The sequence below is a fragment of the Mytilus trossulus genome, chromosome 1 (assembly GCF_036588685.1).
Source record: "Mytilus trossulus isolate FHL-02 chromosome 1, PNRI_Mtr1.1.1.hap1, whole genome shotgun sequence".
Classification (NCBI taxonomy): domain Eukaryota; kingdom Metazoa; phylum Mollusca; class Bivalvia; order Mytilida; family Mytilidae; genus Mytilus; species Mytilus trossulus.
This window is the reverse complement of record NC_086373.1, coordinates 57030024-57046529: the sequence shown is the minus strand read 5'-3', so window position 1 is coordinate 57046529 and position 16506 is coordinate 57030024. Positions and strand designations below refer to the sequence as shown.

The 16506-nt window shown below is 30.2% G+C and overlaps 1 protein-coding gene across 2 annotated transcripts in view; it reads left to right on the top strand.

Annotated features, from left to right (window-relative positions):
- LOC134727976 (inhibitor of growth protein 3-like) overlaps positions 1–16506 on the top strand; it is a 19199-nt gene extending 2693 nt beyond the window's left edge. Inside the window, exons 2-12 of one of the 2 annotated variants that reach the window (XM_063592385.1) lie at positions 555–626; positions 1627–1733; positions 2670–2735; positions 3728–3824; positions 4500–4550; positions 5321–5524; positions 6767–6837; positions 8521–8595; positions 9147–9298; positions 13220–13508; positions 15235–16506. In XM_063592385.1, coding sequence (XP_063448455.1) covers positions 555–626; positions 1627–1733; positions 2670–2735; positions 3728–3824; positions 4500–4550; positions 5321–5524; positions 6767–6837; positions 8521–8595; positions 9147–9298; positions 13220–13508; positions 15235–15345 — 1295 coding nt within the window. In that variant the 3' untranslated portion in view covers positions 15346–16506. Of the gene's footprint in view, positions 1–554; positions 627–1626; positions 1734–2669; positions 2736–3727; positions 3825–4499; positions 4551–5320; positions 5525–6766; positions 6838–8505; positions 8596–9146; positions 9299–13219; positions 13509–15234 lie in introns of both variants that reach the window. The other variant, XM_063592377.1, reaches the window with a different exon arrangement.

Sequence of the window (16506 nt, the reverse complement as noted above, 5' to 3'; positions counted from 1 at the left end):
TCAAAGCCATCCATTACATGCATTACCTGAGTTTACCTCACACAAGATTTAATATGTCATGTATGTATGTACAGTGTAACCAGTGCCTAATGATCAGACACCTGAGTATTCCAACATCCTGCTTTAACTGACACATTTTCATGGTCCCCAAAATATATCTTCAATTCTTTGCTTGAAATTTAAAAAAAATAATGTGACAGGATTTTTGAGTAAAAATTAAAAAAAGCAGGATGAGACACTTTGCAAAATAAAAAGGCAGGATGACAATTTATGTAAAAAAAAAAATTCAGGATAAACTAAAAAAGAAAAGGCAGGACTGAATACAGTGATAAATAAAAATGAAAACCGATTTAAATTTGTTCTAAATAATATAAATATATTGTGTTTTATCTGCATATGTGTACACACTTTTAATGTGTTGCACTCTCTTGTTGTTATTGTTCCAATTTTCATGATATTCATGTTCAATTTGTTTTAAATATTTTTTACGCAAACCAGCACATGCTATGACTTTCTTATCATGCTTATTATTAATAAAAACCCCTGTTTTATAGTGATAGAGAATTTGCCTATGGAAATGAGAGAAAGACTTACAGAAATGAGAGAAATGGATTTACAAGTTCAAAGTAAGATATTTATGATGCAAAGTAACTACAGTACAGCATTTACATTACCACAGTTAAAAAAATATAGTTGTTCATGTTCGACATGTAAGAAATAATTCCTTTGATTAAAAAAAGTATTTTGAATATTTCATCATTGGTATGCTTTTGGTTATCATGGTTATTATGAATTTAATTTTACATTATGAATTTAATTTTACATTATGAATTTAATTTTACATTATGAATTTAATTTTACATTATGAATTTAATTTTACATTATGAATTTAATTCTACATTATGAATTTAATTTTACATTATGAATTTAATTTTACATTATGAATTTAATTTTACATTATGAATTTAATTTCTCATTATGAATTGATCCACCATGGTATGTAGAGGGAGGATGATTTTCTGCAAGTTATACACGTTTATAAAAAATAAGAAGATGTGGTGTGTTTGCAAATGAGACAGCTCTCAACAAGAGACCAAATGACACAGAAATTAACAGCTATAGGTCAACGTTTAGCTTTCAATAATAAGCAAAACCCATACCACATAGTCAGCTGTTAAAGACCCCAAATTGAGATATGTAAAACAATTTAAAAGAGAAAATGTGTAGATATAAAAGGTCTAATTCAAGTACAAAAATATGAAGTATGAAATAATGAATGAAAAACAAATATGTTACAAAGCAACAAACGACAACCACAGTGAATTACAGGCTCCTGATTTGGGACAGGCATATACAGAATGTGACAGGGTTAAATAAGATTGATAGTGCCTAACTCTCTTCTAACCTTGACAGTGGTGTAACAGTACAACATAATGAACAAACTAAAAAGATCTACTTTATGTTTTATAGTTGCAAAGAGTTTAAGATGATATTGGTAAAATAATTACAGTACATGTTATAATTTAGATGTTGTTGTTGAACAGCTAACTATTTTGAAAATTTCTTTCATTTCCTCTAGATCTTCATGAATAATTAACTAACACTGTAGTGTACAAACTATTTCAGATGCTCTTGATGAGTTGGATGAAAGAGTCAAATCTTTTTTCAAGAAATGTACACAGCCAAATGCAAAACAGGAGTGGAAAGATGAAAATTTTGAAAAAATTAAAAAGGTAAACAATATCATTGATAGAAAAATAAGTTGTTAGTAAAATAAAAAAAAAATAATGGAAGTATATACATGTTACATTTATATTTACAGAAATGAAAGATGTTCATTGCTTTTTTCATGAAAAATACATGTTATGATTTGTGATTACTCAGCTTTGAGCTATGATTACAATAATGACTGTAAAATCATTTTTTATAGTCAGAAAACCTGACACTAAGATAATCATGTTGTTACAACATTCCTAAACATGTGTTTTTGAAAATGGAATTCTACTTTCAACAGAAAATGTAAAAATACAAGCTATAAGTAAAATGTAGAAAGTAATCTATAATGATGAAGTGTATGCTAAAATAAAAATTAAGGGGGATTGGGAAATCAACCTGTCTGTCCAATTAACTGCCTGTCTGACAGTTTGGGGAAATGATTTCAGGTGGTACCTAACACTAAAGGGAGATAACTCTGTAAAATCAGCTGAATGTTTTAATTATGTGAATATCAAGGATCAAAATTAGTGTTTGTCAAACTGCTATATAACCAAGTGTAATTTTTCTGATAAAATGGTTGTTCAAGTTTTTTGAATTTTTTATATTTTGATCAAAGAAATACTTTGTCAAAATTTTATGACAATTAATTGAGCCAAATTTATTTTAGTGAAAGTGTTAGGTACCACCTTAACTAAACAATATTTGTTTTATATTCTGGTACATGTAAATAGGTTATTTAGTTAGCGATATCTTCCGAAGTCTTGTTTTACTTATTTAAATAAAAAAGTCATATTTTCTGCTATTCTTGAATTTCTCTTGGCTACATTATTTAAATAGATTGTTAATGTGTCTGTCTTTACAAGTTGTATAAAAAAAAATAGTATTCATATATAGCAGTATAATTTGATGGTTTTAGTTTATGGAAATATCTAACTTACATCTATATATTTCAGGACTATTACAAATCTTTAGAAGATGCAGATGAAAAAGTCCATTTAGCAACTCATATATATGATTTAGTAAGTCTTGCCAGTCATCTTTTATATATGTATAATAGAAGGAACAATATGGAAAACATGTTTGTCTTTAAATGAAAATGTTTAATACTTATGCATTCATGTATCATCAAGAATTGCTAAAGGATTATATTGAGAGAGAAAAAACAAGGGGAAAATATGGGTACCAAAAGATGTAAGACGTTTTAGGTCGACCAAATGCCACACTGAAATGTTTATATTTTTTAACTAAAGTTAAGTCAAATGAATATAAATCAAGGTTGCTTGATAAAAATGAATGTTAGGTAATGTATTGTAAATATTAAAATGACATTAAACCAACAATTATTACAGTTAAACATAGAAGAGAGTAGAAATGCCCTTTACTGTCAGATGTTTTTTTATGGGGCTTTATTCATAAAAAAAGGGTGATTTTTAACACTTTGGACAATAACTCAAAAAGGCTTTCACCAATGACCATGAAACTTTGGTGAATTGTTTATATCTATTGATGTAAGCCCCTTTTCAATTTTTATAAATTTCAGATTTTACATTTCCGTGTTATGAATTTTTATGCTTAAAAAATGTTGTTTTTTCCAATTTTGGGACAATAACTAACACTTTCACAAAATTGTATGTATGGATGAAAAATTAAGACAACAAACTTAGTCAAATTTGAGGTAACCTTAATAGTGCCAATTTTTTTGTGCATTTTTATTTATTATTTGGGGGGGGGGGGGTATTTGACAGGGCTCACGCTATTTCTAGTTGATCATATAAATTCATTTAAAGCATAAAAGACAAGTTAAAAGAGCAACGGGCGTATCATGTGCTAAAGTGCAGCCCTTTATTACCATTATTCGTCATAAAGGTACACCCATTACGACCCTCATAGAACCTTCAACAATGGGAAAGTGTCCAATCCAATTCCTAAATGTTATGAATTAACAGAATTTTTAATATTATAAATATCAAATGATATCTGTCGTTAAATGTTGTCATGCATTTATTTTCAGGTTGACAGACATTTAAGAAAATTAGATCAAGAATTATCAAAATTTAAAATGGAACTTGAAGCTGATAATGCTGGAATTACAGAAGTTTTAGAAAAAAGTAAGTAGAAGTTATATAACATCTGGAACACCTCTCATATCAGTGATATTGTTTGCCTTAAATTAGTGGAGAACAAAGGCTTTATCCTTGAGAAGAATCCCAATTTGAAAAAAAATGGCTTAAAATTATTCCCAAAAAGACAACTCTTTTCCCAAACCATGCAGTCTCAGTATATATACGTAGTAATTGTGCATGAATACAAACTGAAAAACACTCATTTAAACATTTTTCATGCCTAACATGACTATATGTACAGATTTGAGGGTCTATTTATATATCATCACTGACAAAATGGGGTCTAATTCTAAAGCAGGGTTTGACTCTTGAAAATAGGTCTGTAAATTGAAGTTTCCTTCAAATTCATGGTTTATTTTAAATTTCCCAATATGATGAAAATGGTGCATATTTTCGCACTAAAAAAGGGTAGAGGTAGTTTTGAAGAAAAAAAACCAATATCACTGATATAGGCTATGACAAGTTAATTTTTATTAAACATTTGAAGGCTTTATTCTTGTTAAGTCCCCATTTACTTTATGATCTTTGTCAACATCAACAAAGAGTATGCAAATTTATATGAAGATGGATGAAATTTTTCTTTGTGTATTTTTCACAGACCCATAGTGAGCCTTTTCATGTGGATAGACAATAAAAGTGCATTACCATGTATATTTTCAGGGTCACTAGAGTTAGATAAACCTCCATCTATCAATAATCATAGAACAGAAAGTAAGTAGAATGATATTAAACAACCATTATTGGTTATTACACAGATATTTATAACCTACATGTACTTCACTAATGAATATATACATTTCTTGGTGCTTATGTTGGTCAAACAAAAATATTTAGAAAATACAAGATTTTTTACATCTCGGGAAGGTTTTCTAATACATGCAAAGATTAATTTATGTACACAAAAAAGTTATTTCCCTTAAATATAGGAATATTCTGATTGCCTTTGTTTCATAAACAGCCAAATATATGTAATTAATATCTATAAAGACGTCTATGATAGACTTTTTCATTATTTTTTTTGTAAACAATGACATTTGATATTGTCCAGCTTATATCGTGTATATGTGTTTCAGCAATATATATAAGTACAAGTATTGTTCAGTTGTTTGAATATTAGTTTATTCTAAATAGTTATCAAAGGTACCAGGATTATAATTCAGTACGCCAGACGCGCGTTTCGTCTACATAAGACTCATCAGTGACGCTCATATCAAAATATTTATAAAGCCAAACAATTAAAAAGTTGAAGAGCATTGAGGATCCAAAATTCCAAAAAGTTGTGCCAAATACGGCTAAGGAAATCTATTCCTGGAATAAGAAAGTCCTAAAACTACCTCTTTGACTTGAAAAAAGGGTTATTGGAAATTTGACAATTCATTAAAAGAGTAAAACAATTACATAAATACTAAGTCATCTGTGCCAGTGACAAGGCAATGAGTGATAAATGAGTTCCTTATACAGAGATATGTTATGTATTACAGAGAGAAGAATTCTGCATTCTCAGCCTGTAATGAACAATCACTCGTCAGAAAAAAGAATAGCAACAGAAAAAGTTTTGTCATCTTTGGCCCATGAGGCTGCATTGGAGGCAATAGGTCAATCACGTAAATCACAATCCAACTCTAATTCCCCAGCATTATCAATGTTCAACTCAACATCAGTACCATCATTAACTTACAGTCTAGGTAAGTCTTATCAATTATAGACCTTTGACAAGGTCAATATGTTATATATGAACCTGTGCAAATTTTTTATATATTGACTGTCAATATACATATTAAAATACAAACATACATGTAGTGTCAATACACTTAAAATAGAAATTAAGCTTTGAACCTGTAAAATAACCTTTAAAATCAGTGATGTAATAACCAAGAAAGAAATAAGAGGGTAGATATGAGTGTACAAACTACTTAAGTTTTACACACACCCACCTTTTCTTTTTATTTATTACATGTACATTAAGATGCATTTGAGCACCGAAATGAATGTTAAGTGGTGTGCAGGGTAATTCTATGCACAAAATAAAATTGTGTGATTGTTAAATAACAACAAAGATACATCTCTAGAGATCAACATATTGTCTTCATCAATAGATATGTGTCTATAATAGATACAGTAAGAAAGCTCAAAACTACTGGAGTCTACAAATCTTTTGCTGTGTGTGGTTGGGATTATAATTGAATTATAATCTTTGAGATTGGAATCGCCCTCAATTTAAAGGGACTCGCAGGGCTAAATATTTTTTTTTATTCAATATAGGATTTCTCTTAATTTTTCTATAAATGAACTTTATCTTATACTAAATAGAAAAATGAAATAAAAAGATGGGGTCACCGTTCATTTACACTCACAATCTTCCTTAGAAAGTAGCATACATTTTTGTTAATGTCCTATTTTTCTGTTGAACTAATAGGAGAAATAGTGGTAATATCGAAATAATAAAAGAACTAAATTACAGAAATCGCTTAAATTTCTCAATTATTTAGTTTATGTACAGCTTATTCGAAAGCACCAATAAAAAATATAGGTCACCCATGAGTTTAAAAAGATATTTTGATTTTAATGCCAAAAAATGGCTTTTTTCACCAAAGGGAGGTAATTTGGAGCTTTTTCAATGATATCTATATTTTAAAAGTCACCTGGGGCCAACATGAATTGAATTTTTCGATTGATTTTTGTACCATATGATAAAGTAACAACTACTTAAGGTAACAAATAAAATTTTAATGAAAAATTAATGTTTTTAATTTTTTTCTGAAAATCTTGGTTCCTGATACCCGCGATCCTCCTTAATCTCAATTAGTGGAATACCTATAAAAAAAAATTATTTGGACTGTAATTTTCTTGTCATTTTTTTTTTGTCTCGTCTTCACTCTTTAAAGTCACATGGTATCCCATTATTAATGATATGTAATTGTTAACAGGTCATGTAGGAGCAGGGAGTAATGCTGCCATTGCAGCAGCAGCATCACAGGCAATAGCAGCAACACAACAGGTATGTATCAATATCTGGGGCAATATCCCACAATTTTAATTTGTAAACCATGGCCAAAAATCACTGTACAATGATACATGTTGCTATTTTCAATAATTGACAGAGCTTATCCATTTGTAGTGATTTGAAGAGCAGAAGATCATAGAATAAAGATGTAAATACTAGGGTTTCCTTAAATGTATACAAATGAATATGGAAATGGGGTATGTGTCAAAGAGACAACAACGTTAACCTGACCATAGAAAAGACAACAGCAGAAGGTCAGCAACAGGTCTTCAATGCAGTAGCTTTGTTTACTTTGAGATGCTATATCAAATGACCCTCCATTGTTTGCTATTGCCAAGCTTATTTGAGAAATTGAATCTCATGAATGAATGAATTTTATTTCTCATAAACAGATTTAACCAAACAAATAAATCAAAAGCTACCTTTTCATTACAGTATTGTTGCTTTCTACAAACAATTGAGGGTGGGATAACTTGTGTGTTATGTGATTGTGCAATAATTTAAAATAACGTCTGTTTGAAAATATCTCTGTATTACCCAAGGCTTCCAAAATTTTTCTGAGCCAGCCGGACATTTTATATCTGATCCGAATTTTAATCCCTAAGACTAAGTCACAAAAGGCAATTGGGTAATCAGATGGCCATCCCAATGATTGACATTAGATTAAAAACGATATTAAACTTTACTTAGATATGAACTTTTTGTTCTGACATAAACTGATAAATTGGCGTTGCATCATTCAAAGTGTGCATATCAGTATGCTCATATCTGCATTAGACTCTTTATTTGTGCAAAATGACGTTGTCTAGAACTTTATTTTCGTTTTTAAGTCACATTTTTCAAAACCGGATGTTGACTTGACAATGGTAAAACATGGACCATAAACGGATACGAAAAATCCGTGTACTTTTACATAGCACGACTGAGCGAAGAAGCTCCTTCCACGTTATTTCTTCAACAAAATACTTGAAATGAACGTTAGATACAGGAATCAATGATAATTTTAGCATTTTTGAAGAAATGTAGGATGCATAATTGAATTTCCCACCTGTGCACATGCGCACACGTGTTCTTGTTCAAACAATGTAGTTCTGATGATTTTTCATGTAAAACCTTTTTAAATGGTTCATCAAATCAAGTTTATAAATGTATTTATTAAAAATTTGATCTTTTAGACTAAATCAATAAGATACAATCCGCTGAAATGTAGGAAAATAATTGTGAATGGACCGATTAATTTATAAGATGTCCGGTACTGAAAATAGTTTACCTGTCACCTGAACAGCTGAACAGGTAGTTTTCAGCTGTCCAGCAACTAATTAGCCTTGATTAAAATTAGAGGGTATTGAAGTAGGGGTTGTTTTGATAGTAATTAATCATCATGTCACTTTTATGACTGGAAATGTATGGCTGTTAAAGGCAAAAGGTTGGGTCTAAAAGATCGTGAATTTAAATATGTTAAAATGACCGAAAAAGCCTATGAAACTAAAAAGTAGATGACCGTTTCATGCTTTGCCCAGCCGGACTTTTACCGGACATTATACAAATGACCGGCATATATGACCGTTTTGGAAGCCTTGGTATTACCATGATTACCAAATTTGAAGAATATGCTTTGTTTGTCATATTTGTAGACTTTTACAATCGTTTTTTATTTAACAGTCTCTATCTTCACAGGATTTCATCTCAAGTGGTATTACTATTGAAACTAAAACTAATACTAGGCGTGCAGAACAGAGCAATAGAATCAAGGTAAAATATGTCCGACAGAGATTAAAACCTTAACACAATGTGTCCTTGTAGTACAAATGGTATCTAAGATCATTTCCGACAGAGATTAAAACCTCAACACAATGTGTCCTTGTAGTACATATGGTATCTAGATCAATTTAGGTCTATTTATAGATTTTGATATTAAGAGAGGCATATGGATAGGATGCTCAAGTCCATTAGTTTTCATAGAATTATGGTATGGACATGTTGAAAGTTATTCTTGTAACATGTGTAGTGTGCATAAAAATATAGGAATATTATTTTTTTTTGCAAAAATGCAACAAAAAAAGTTTCACACAATTCAAAATTAGCAATTCAATATTATTTGTTTGATTGAAAAATCAGTAGTTACTCTCGTATTTTTACCCATTCAGCCATTATTAATATTTCAAGAATGGAAGTTGATTGGAAAATTGATAGATGAATAAATGAGTAAACACGTTTTAATTTGCAAGATTTAGCAATAGCATTTTTTTATTTATTCTCTTTTTTGTCCGAAGTGTTTGAATCAAATTCTGTTTCTTTTACAGCTACAACATGGCCGTCGCACTCCAAGTATGAAAGCTAGTTTAATGGCCATGTCAGAATTAAGTAAAGAACTAACTATACCTAAAGATGTTTATAGTTCAGCACCCTCAACTCCTACAGCAAGTCATGAACCCAAAATATCCAGATCAAAAAAGTAAGTGTTACCTGAAAAACAATACTACTGTGGTTGCATTATTATTCTTGAATACCAATTTTCATGGATTTCATGGGTACAGGTAAACCACAAAATATGATGAATAATGAATGACAATTTTTTTATAGGCTTGTATGCAGACCCTGGCAAAACCACAAAATTTAATATCTATGAACATACAAATTTTCCGTTAAAAACCAAAATTGGTACACATGAAATAAATGAATCCACAGTACATCACTGTATACAACTTTGATGTTTGTGATCATATTTACTGTGCAGGGTTTCCCCTGGGTCAATTATTTTTTTCGCCACCTCTTTCGCTAAAACAATGTATTTTTCGCCACTTTATTATTTTTTTCGCCAAGTGACATACATATTTTTTACTTTTTTTTCTACCCCCCCTCCCTTAATTAAGATGATTTTTATACGACCGCAAATTTTGAAAAAAATTTCGTCGTATATTGCTATCACGTTGGCGTCGTCGTCGTCGTCCGAATACTTTTAGTTTTCGCACTCTAACTTTAGTAAAAGTGAATAGAAATCTATGAAATTTTAACACAAGGTTTATGACCACAAAAGGAAGGTTGGTATTGATTTTAGGAGTTTTGGTCCCAACATTTTAGGAATTAAGGGCCAAAAAGGGCCCAAATAAGCATTTTCTTTGTTTTCGCACTATAACTTTAGTTTAAGTGAATAGAAATCTATGAAATTTTAACACAAGGTTTATGACCACAAAAGAAAAGTTGGTATTGATTTTGGGAGTTAAGGTCCCAACAGTTTAGGAATTAGGGACCAAAAAGGGACCCAAATAATCATTTTTCTTTGTTTTCGCACCATAACTTTAGTATAAGTAAATAGAAATCTATGAAATTTAAACACAAGGTTTATGACCATAAAAGGAAGGTTGGTATAGATTTTGGGAGTTTTGGTCCAAACAGTTTAGGAATAAGGGGCCCAAAGGGTCCAAAATTAAACTTTGTTTGATTTTATCAAAAATTGAATAATTGAAATTCTTTGATATGCCGAATCTAACTGTATGTAGATTTTTAATTTTTGGTCCCGTTTTCAAATTGGTCTACATTAAGGTCCAAAGGGTCCAAAATAAAACTGAGTTTGATTTTGACAAAACTTGAATCGGTTGGGTTATTTGATATGCTGAATTTAAAAATGTACTTAGATTTTTTAATGTTGGCCCAGTTTTCAAGTTGGTCCAAATCAGGGTCCAAAATTAAACTTTGTTTGATTTCATCAAAAATTGAATAAATGGGGTTCTTTGATATGCCAAATCTAACTGTGTATGTCGATTCTTCATTTTTGGTCCTGTTTTCAAATTGGTCTACATTAAAGTCAAAAGGGTCCAAAATTAAACTTAGTTTGATTTTAACAAAAATCAATTCTTGGACTTCTTTGCTTTATCTAAACATGTACTTTGATTTTTGATTATGGGCCCAGTTTTCAAGTTGGTCCAAATCAGGATTCAAAATTATCACATTAAGTATTGTGGAATAGCAAGAAATTTTCAATTGCACAGTATTGCACAATAGCAAGAAATATCTAATTGCAGAGTATTGTGCAATAGCAATTATTTTTTTTCAATTGGAGTTATCTTTCTTTGTATAGAATAGTAGTTGAATCAACTTTAATCATTGTTTTATACAATATTCAATGTATTTTCATTTTTACTACCAACTGATAAATTAAAACAATCTTTACCATTCAGTGATAACAAGCACTTTTTATAACATTTTAATATTGTATGATGTATTTAAATGAGCAGTTATTGTTGCAAACTCATTAGAAATTTGAATTGAAATCAGTACATTATAACTTTAGTATAAGTGAATAGAAATCTATGAAATTTAAGCACAAGGTTTATGACCATAAAAGGAAGGTCAGGTATTGATTTTGGGAGTTTTGGTCCCAACAGTTTAGGAATTTTGGGCCCAAAGGGTCCAAAATTAAACTTTGTTTGATTTTGACAAAAATTGAATCCTTGGGGTTCTTTGATATGCTGAATCTAAAAATGTACTTAGATTTTTAATTATTGGCCCAGTTTTCAAGTTGGTCTACACTAAGGTCCAAAGGGTCCAAAATCATAATGTGACATAAACCTATGTTGTGTCAACTATTTAATCACAATCCACATTTAAAGCTGTATCAAACTTAAAAGTTGTGTCCATACTTGTCCCATCTGTTCAGGGTTCTACATCTGCGGTCGTATAATGCTGCGCCCTGCGAAGCAACTGGTTACCTTATTGTGTCTATGATTATTCTCTCAAACTTATTTTAGAGTCTACATTTTAATGAATAAACACTAATCATTTACTTAAAAACAACAGATTTTTTTTTAACTTAAAAGGGGAAAATATGCATTGTATTTTAGTTTAAACAGTATTTATTAATGAAAAATTGTCAAGACAAATATTACAATGTTACATAAAGTTCAAATATGGGATTCGGAAACAAGTTTGGAAAAACTTTTATAAATCTGTCTCCCTAAAATTGTATTTTAAACAGTTTTCTAAATTAGGGGACCACTATACTCTTAATAATAAAGAAGATATAAGTCCGGGAATATAACCAAATTAATGGACATTTTTTTATCATATAATTCCAGTATAGTTTGTAGGGAAAGTTTCTTTAAAAGAAAAATACTGATATGCCCTTTTGTACTACGAAGTGGTTTTTAGAACAGAAAAAAAGCTTTTATCACATGAAATTGATCCCTCATTTCACGTGTAGTCATTACATTGATAGGTTACTCTCATTCGAGGTGTTATTCCCAAACTGTTGGATAGATTTCTTCATGACGACAGTTTTCTTTTCTTGGCCATCGTAAATGAAAAAGTTGAGACGTAAAACTATGAATGAAACACATGTGTCACGCAATCAACTTTAAAGTAGTCTCCTAATCAATTGCCTATATTAAGTCAAAGGATAATTAAAGTTTTAAAATCAGAGATTTTTCTTGCTTTTGAACATTTTTCGTCACAACAGCTTTCTGTTCTAAACTACCTTTTAAAGGGGAGGAGACGTCAAAAGTTTGCTTCAAACACGTGCGTTGCAAACATGACAAAGTGGTAAATAAATTATGTATGTAACATTTAACGGAAGTTACGGAAGCCATTTAACCATATCATTTTGTAAAACAATTCAATCAACACCTTTATTAATTAGTCCTTTGTTGTCGATAGCTATATAAAATGCAATCAGCTGATTATTTATTTTCTGTTCAAATCTTAATGAGGTCAAGGTGAATTCTGAGTATTGTCTGATCTGGTCATAAAGTCCGAGAAACTTGAAATAAGTAAATAAACTAAATGCAAGACGGAGAAAAATAAATTGTTATATAATTCTTTCGCCAAATTCTTTCGCAAATGACGAATTTTTATCGCCACAATTATTATTTTTTCGCAAATTGCGAAAATGGCGACCACCAGCGGAAACCCTGCTGTTGTTTATTCAATTATTTCAAAATGTATACAATTTTACTCATATAAAACCTACATATAGATAAACTGTAATAAACTGTCTGTTATTTTTATAATGAGGACAAAATTATTTATTTCTACCACTTTTACCTGAAATTATGATAAAATCTTAAAAGACATTTTAAACAATTGGAAAAGACTAACATATGCTTTTCTATTAACACTAAACTTAACATAGATATAAAAAGATGTGGTATGAGAGCCAATGAGATAACTCTCCATTCAAGTCACAATTTGTAAAAGAAAAACCATTATAGGTCAAAGTACGGTCTTCAATACGGAACCTTGGCCCACACTGAACAGCAAGCTATAAAGAGCCCCAAAAATGACTAGTGTAAAACCATTTAAACATTTTATTTTGAGATCTTGACCCTCCCCTTTACCTCTAGCCAATGCATTTATCTAATATTTCTGTATTTACATTTAGACAAACTACCAAGGCAGCTCAACTCACTCAGTCACAACAACAGTCCTCCTCTCCCGCCATTGTCTCTGTGGCACAGTCATTACTGGCACAGAAACAACCTCTCACACCACAAACACCTGTCACTCCTGCTGAAGCATCACCTCTTATACGGGAGGATGCTAACTCAGATTTACAGATTGTTGATGAACATGGGCAGCCAATAGACTGGCAGAATGATCCAAACGAACCAAGATATTGTGTATGTAACCAGGTGTCTTATGGTGATATGGTTGGCTGTGATAATGATGATGTAAGTATTGGATCATTATTTCAATGTGATTGTTGATGCTGATAATTGAATTATTTATTATAAATAGTGAAATGTATTGCAGCATAGGGAGGCTCATTAAAGGACTGTTACAAAATTGTTTGTGGATGCTGGAACTCAAATAAGTCAAATTTACTATTTCTGAATGGTTTCATTTTCTTTGGAATTTTGTAAGAGTTTGTACAAATAAAATGAAAATTTGCTATTATAAGTGGTTGGGATCTTAAAATGTTTTGAATTTAATTCTGAAAGAGGCCTTAGGCTAGTTATTGGTTGCATAACATCCAGATTCTTAAAGGACATTATTTTCAGAATGTTGAGTTTAATCAACTTAGTTCATGAACAATGATGAAATTGAAAAGATAGAAGAAAGAACTTGTAAAAAGAAATTTTGTCCATCACTGGATAAAGAAATTATAGACTTTAAAGTTAATTAAGGTGGTACCTAACACTACAGGGAGGTAATTCTGTAAAATCAGCTGAACGTTTTAATTACGTTGCGTTGTTAAGAGAATATTAAGCTTCTCAATGATCAAAAGTAGTGTTTGTCAAACTGCTATATAACCAGTGTAATTTTTCTGATAAAATGGTTGGTTCAAATTTTTTGAAATTTTTATATTTTTGTCAAAGGGTCAAAGTAAATACTTTGTCAAAATTTTATGAGAATTAAACGAGCCAAATTTATTTTAGTGAAAGTGTTAGGTACCACCTTAAAGATAAATTTTGTGCTTGGTAGATGGTTTTATTTTTATAATAATATGTATTGGTTTTGACAGTGAATGATAATAAATTCTTCTGACAAACTATTTTAAATATATATGTTTTAAGGATGTACACCTCTGAGGAGCCAAAAATTTCTAGAATTAAACTTTTTTTCTTAACCTGATTTTTAGGATTATAAGACTGTAACAAAACAGTTGGTGAAGAAAAAATCATATGGTGGTGTGCTTCTTTTTTTGCTACGGCCCTTTGAAAATGCCCAATTTTGATGATTTTCTCACTTTTCATCGATTTTTACCTATTTTTGGGCTGTTATCGTGAAAAAAATCACAGTTCCACAATTAAACTTTTTTTCATACTTTCCATAAAGATGAAGGGGACCAATCTGAATAAATTTAACTTACAAAAACTATAGGTAGGTGTTAATATAAGAAAGTTTTATCATATTTTGATGCTTTTTTGTGTAAAATTTACCATACTGCCAATTTTGTATTTTTATGATTTTTCTCATTTTAAAGCACAAAATGCATATTAATTCAACTTTTTTGTTATAAATGATTGAAAAAATACATATCAAAGAAATTTGAAAAGACCAAAATGAGATGGGATGTATATTATTCTTGTAAAATCATTTTTTGTATCCCTCACCCATTTTCTCAAAATTTTGACTAAAAATACTGACTTGAATGGTCGTAAAATTTGAAAACTGGATTATTCAAAAACCATTCATGGTAAATACACAATTTTTTCACAGAGTTATGTTTGATTATAATATTTTTAAAATTCCTTGATATTTTCCACTTCTATCATATGTTTTGGACATAATCTAAGAACGAGATTTCAACGAGACTGTACGAGACTGAAAAGTCAGAAGAATACATCCTTAAAAGGATATGTATTTAAAGCAAAGTAGTAAATTAATATTGTAATATCTCAGTCCATATTACATAATCTCATTGAATACATTTTAAAAAAATTTCATTTTCAGTGTCCTATAGAATGGTTCCATTATGGTTGTGTTGGTCTTACTCAGGCACCTAAAGGAAAATGGTACTGTCCTCAATGTACAGCGGCAATGAAAAGACGTGGTCGAAAATAACAGTAGATCTGTTGTGTTGTGCATGTGTTGCTTATGAATTTATAAAGAGTAATGGTCTGTTTTTTTCACAGACTTGTGTGAATGGGACTTTGTTGTAATACAGTTGTTTTATAAACGTACCTCAGTCTGTATAAGTAAACTGTCACTTTATAACTTTCTAGTCTTAATATAAATATTCTATCCATCTCACAAATATGCCTTTTGAGCATGATATTTCTGTTCGCTAAAGGCTATTGCTAGTTTTTAATTTTATCAGATTGTAAATGATAATTTTGATCAAAACTAAGAAAAGGTTCATTTTTTTTCCAATTAAAAGTTATGCTCTCAATTCAAAATAGTGCTATATTTGAAATGATTTCTGAATTTTATGGTTTTTGCAATTAAAAGTCCATAGTAATGCTTCCTTTCATACCCCTTCTTTCATTATTTTACTTTTAGATTAGTGTTGGTCCCTAAGTTTATGATAATTTGTAGTAATCGTTCAATTTCATACACATTCTGTTGATTTGTATTTTCCTCCCCACTGATAAAAAATGATATGGAAGAATCTACAGTTGGAGGATTCAAGGCAATGTGATGCTTATTACTGAATGGACAAGTACTTAAAGTTTTAGTCTTATAGACATATTAAATCTATTGTCAACACTTGAAAGAAAGGAATGCTACAATTTTCTGATGGTTTTCAGTAAAAAGTAGGAGTGAAAAGCAACAAACTATTATAATAACTCTCTCCTTCAATTAATGGTGCACTTGCATCCAACCTTATAATTGACAAAATTGTCAGATTTCCTAGCAGGTTGTGTTTCTCTCTATTCACTATGGCTTCTTCCAATTTTAAAAATGACCTCCACAAAATAGCACAATGTTAAAAGTGACGTTGAACACCAATCAATCAACCAAATCTTATAAGATATATATATTGTTTCCATTCAAACTACTTGGACCCTACAAAAAAATATATAATATCTATACAATACATCAAAGAAAATTACAGAAAGGTAGAAAAATTGTAAAAAAAGATATTTTTTAAATGTTTAGTTTTTTTATATCTGTATGTGTGCACAGCTTGTGGATGAGTGAATAAATTATATATACTGATGCAACTATTGTAATATATAAATGAATGTGTGATATTGTTATCAATACAAAAGTGCTCAAAGA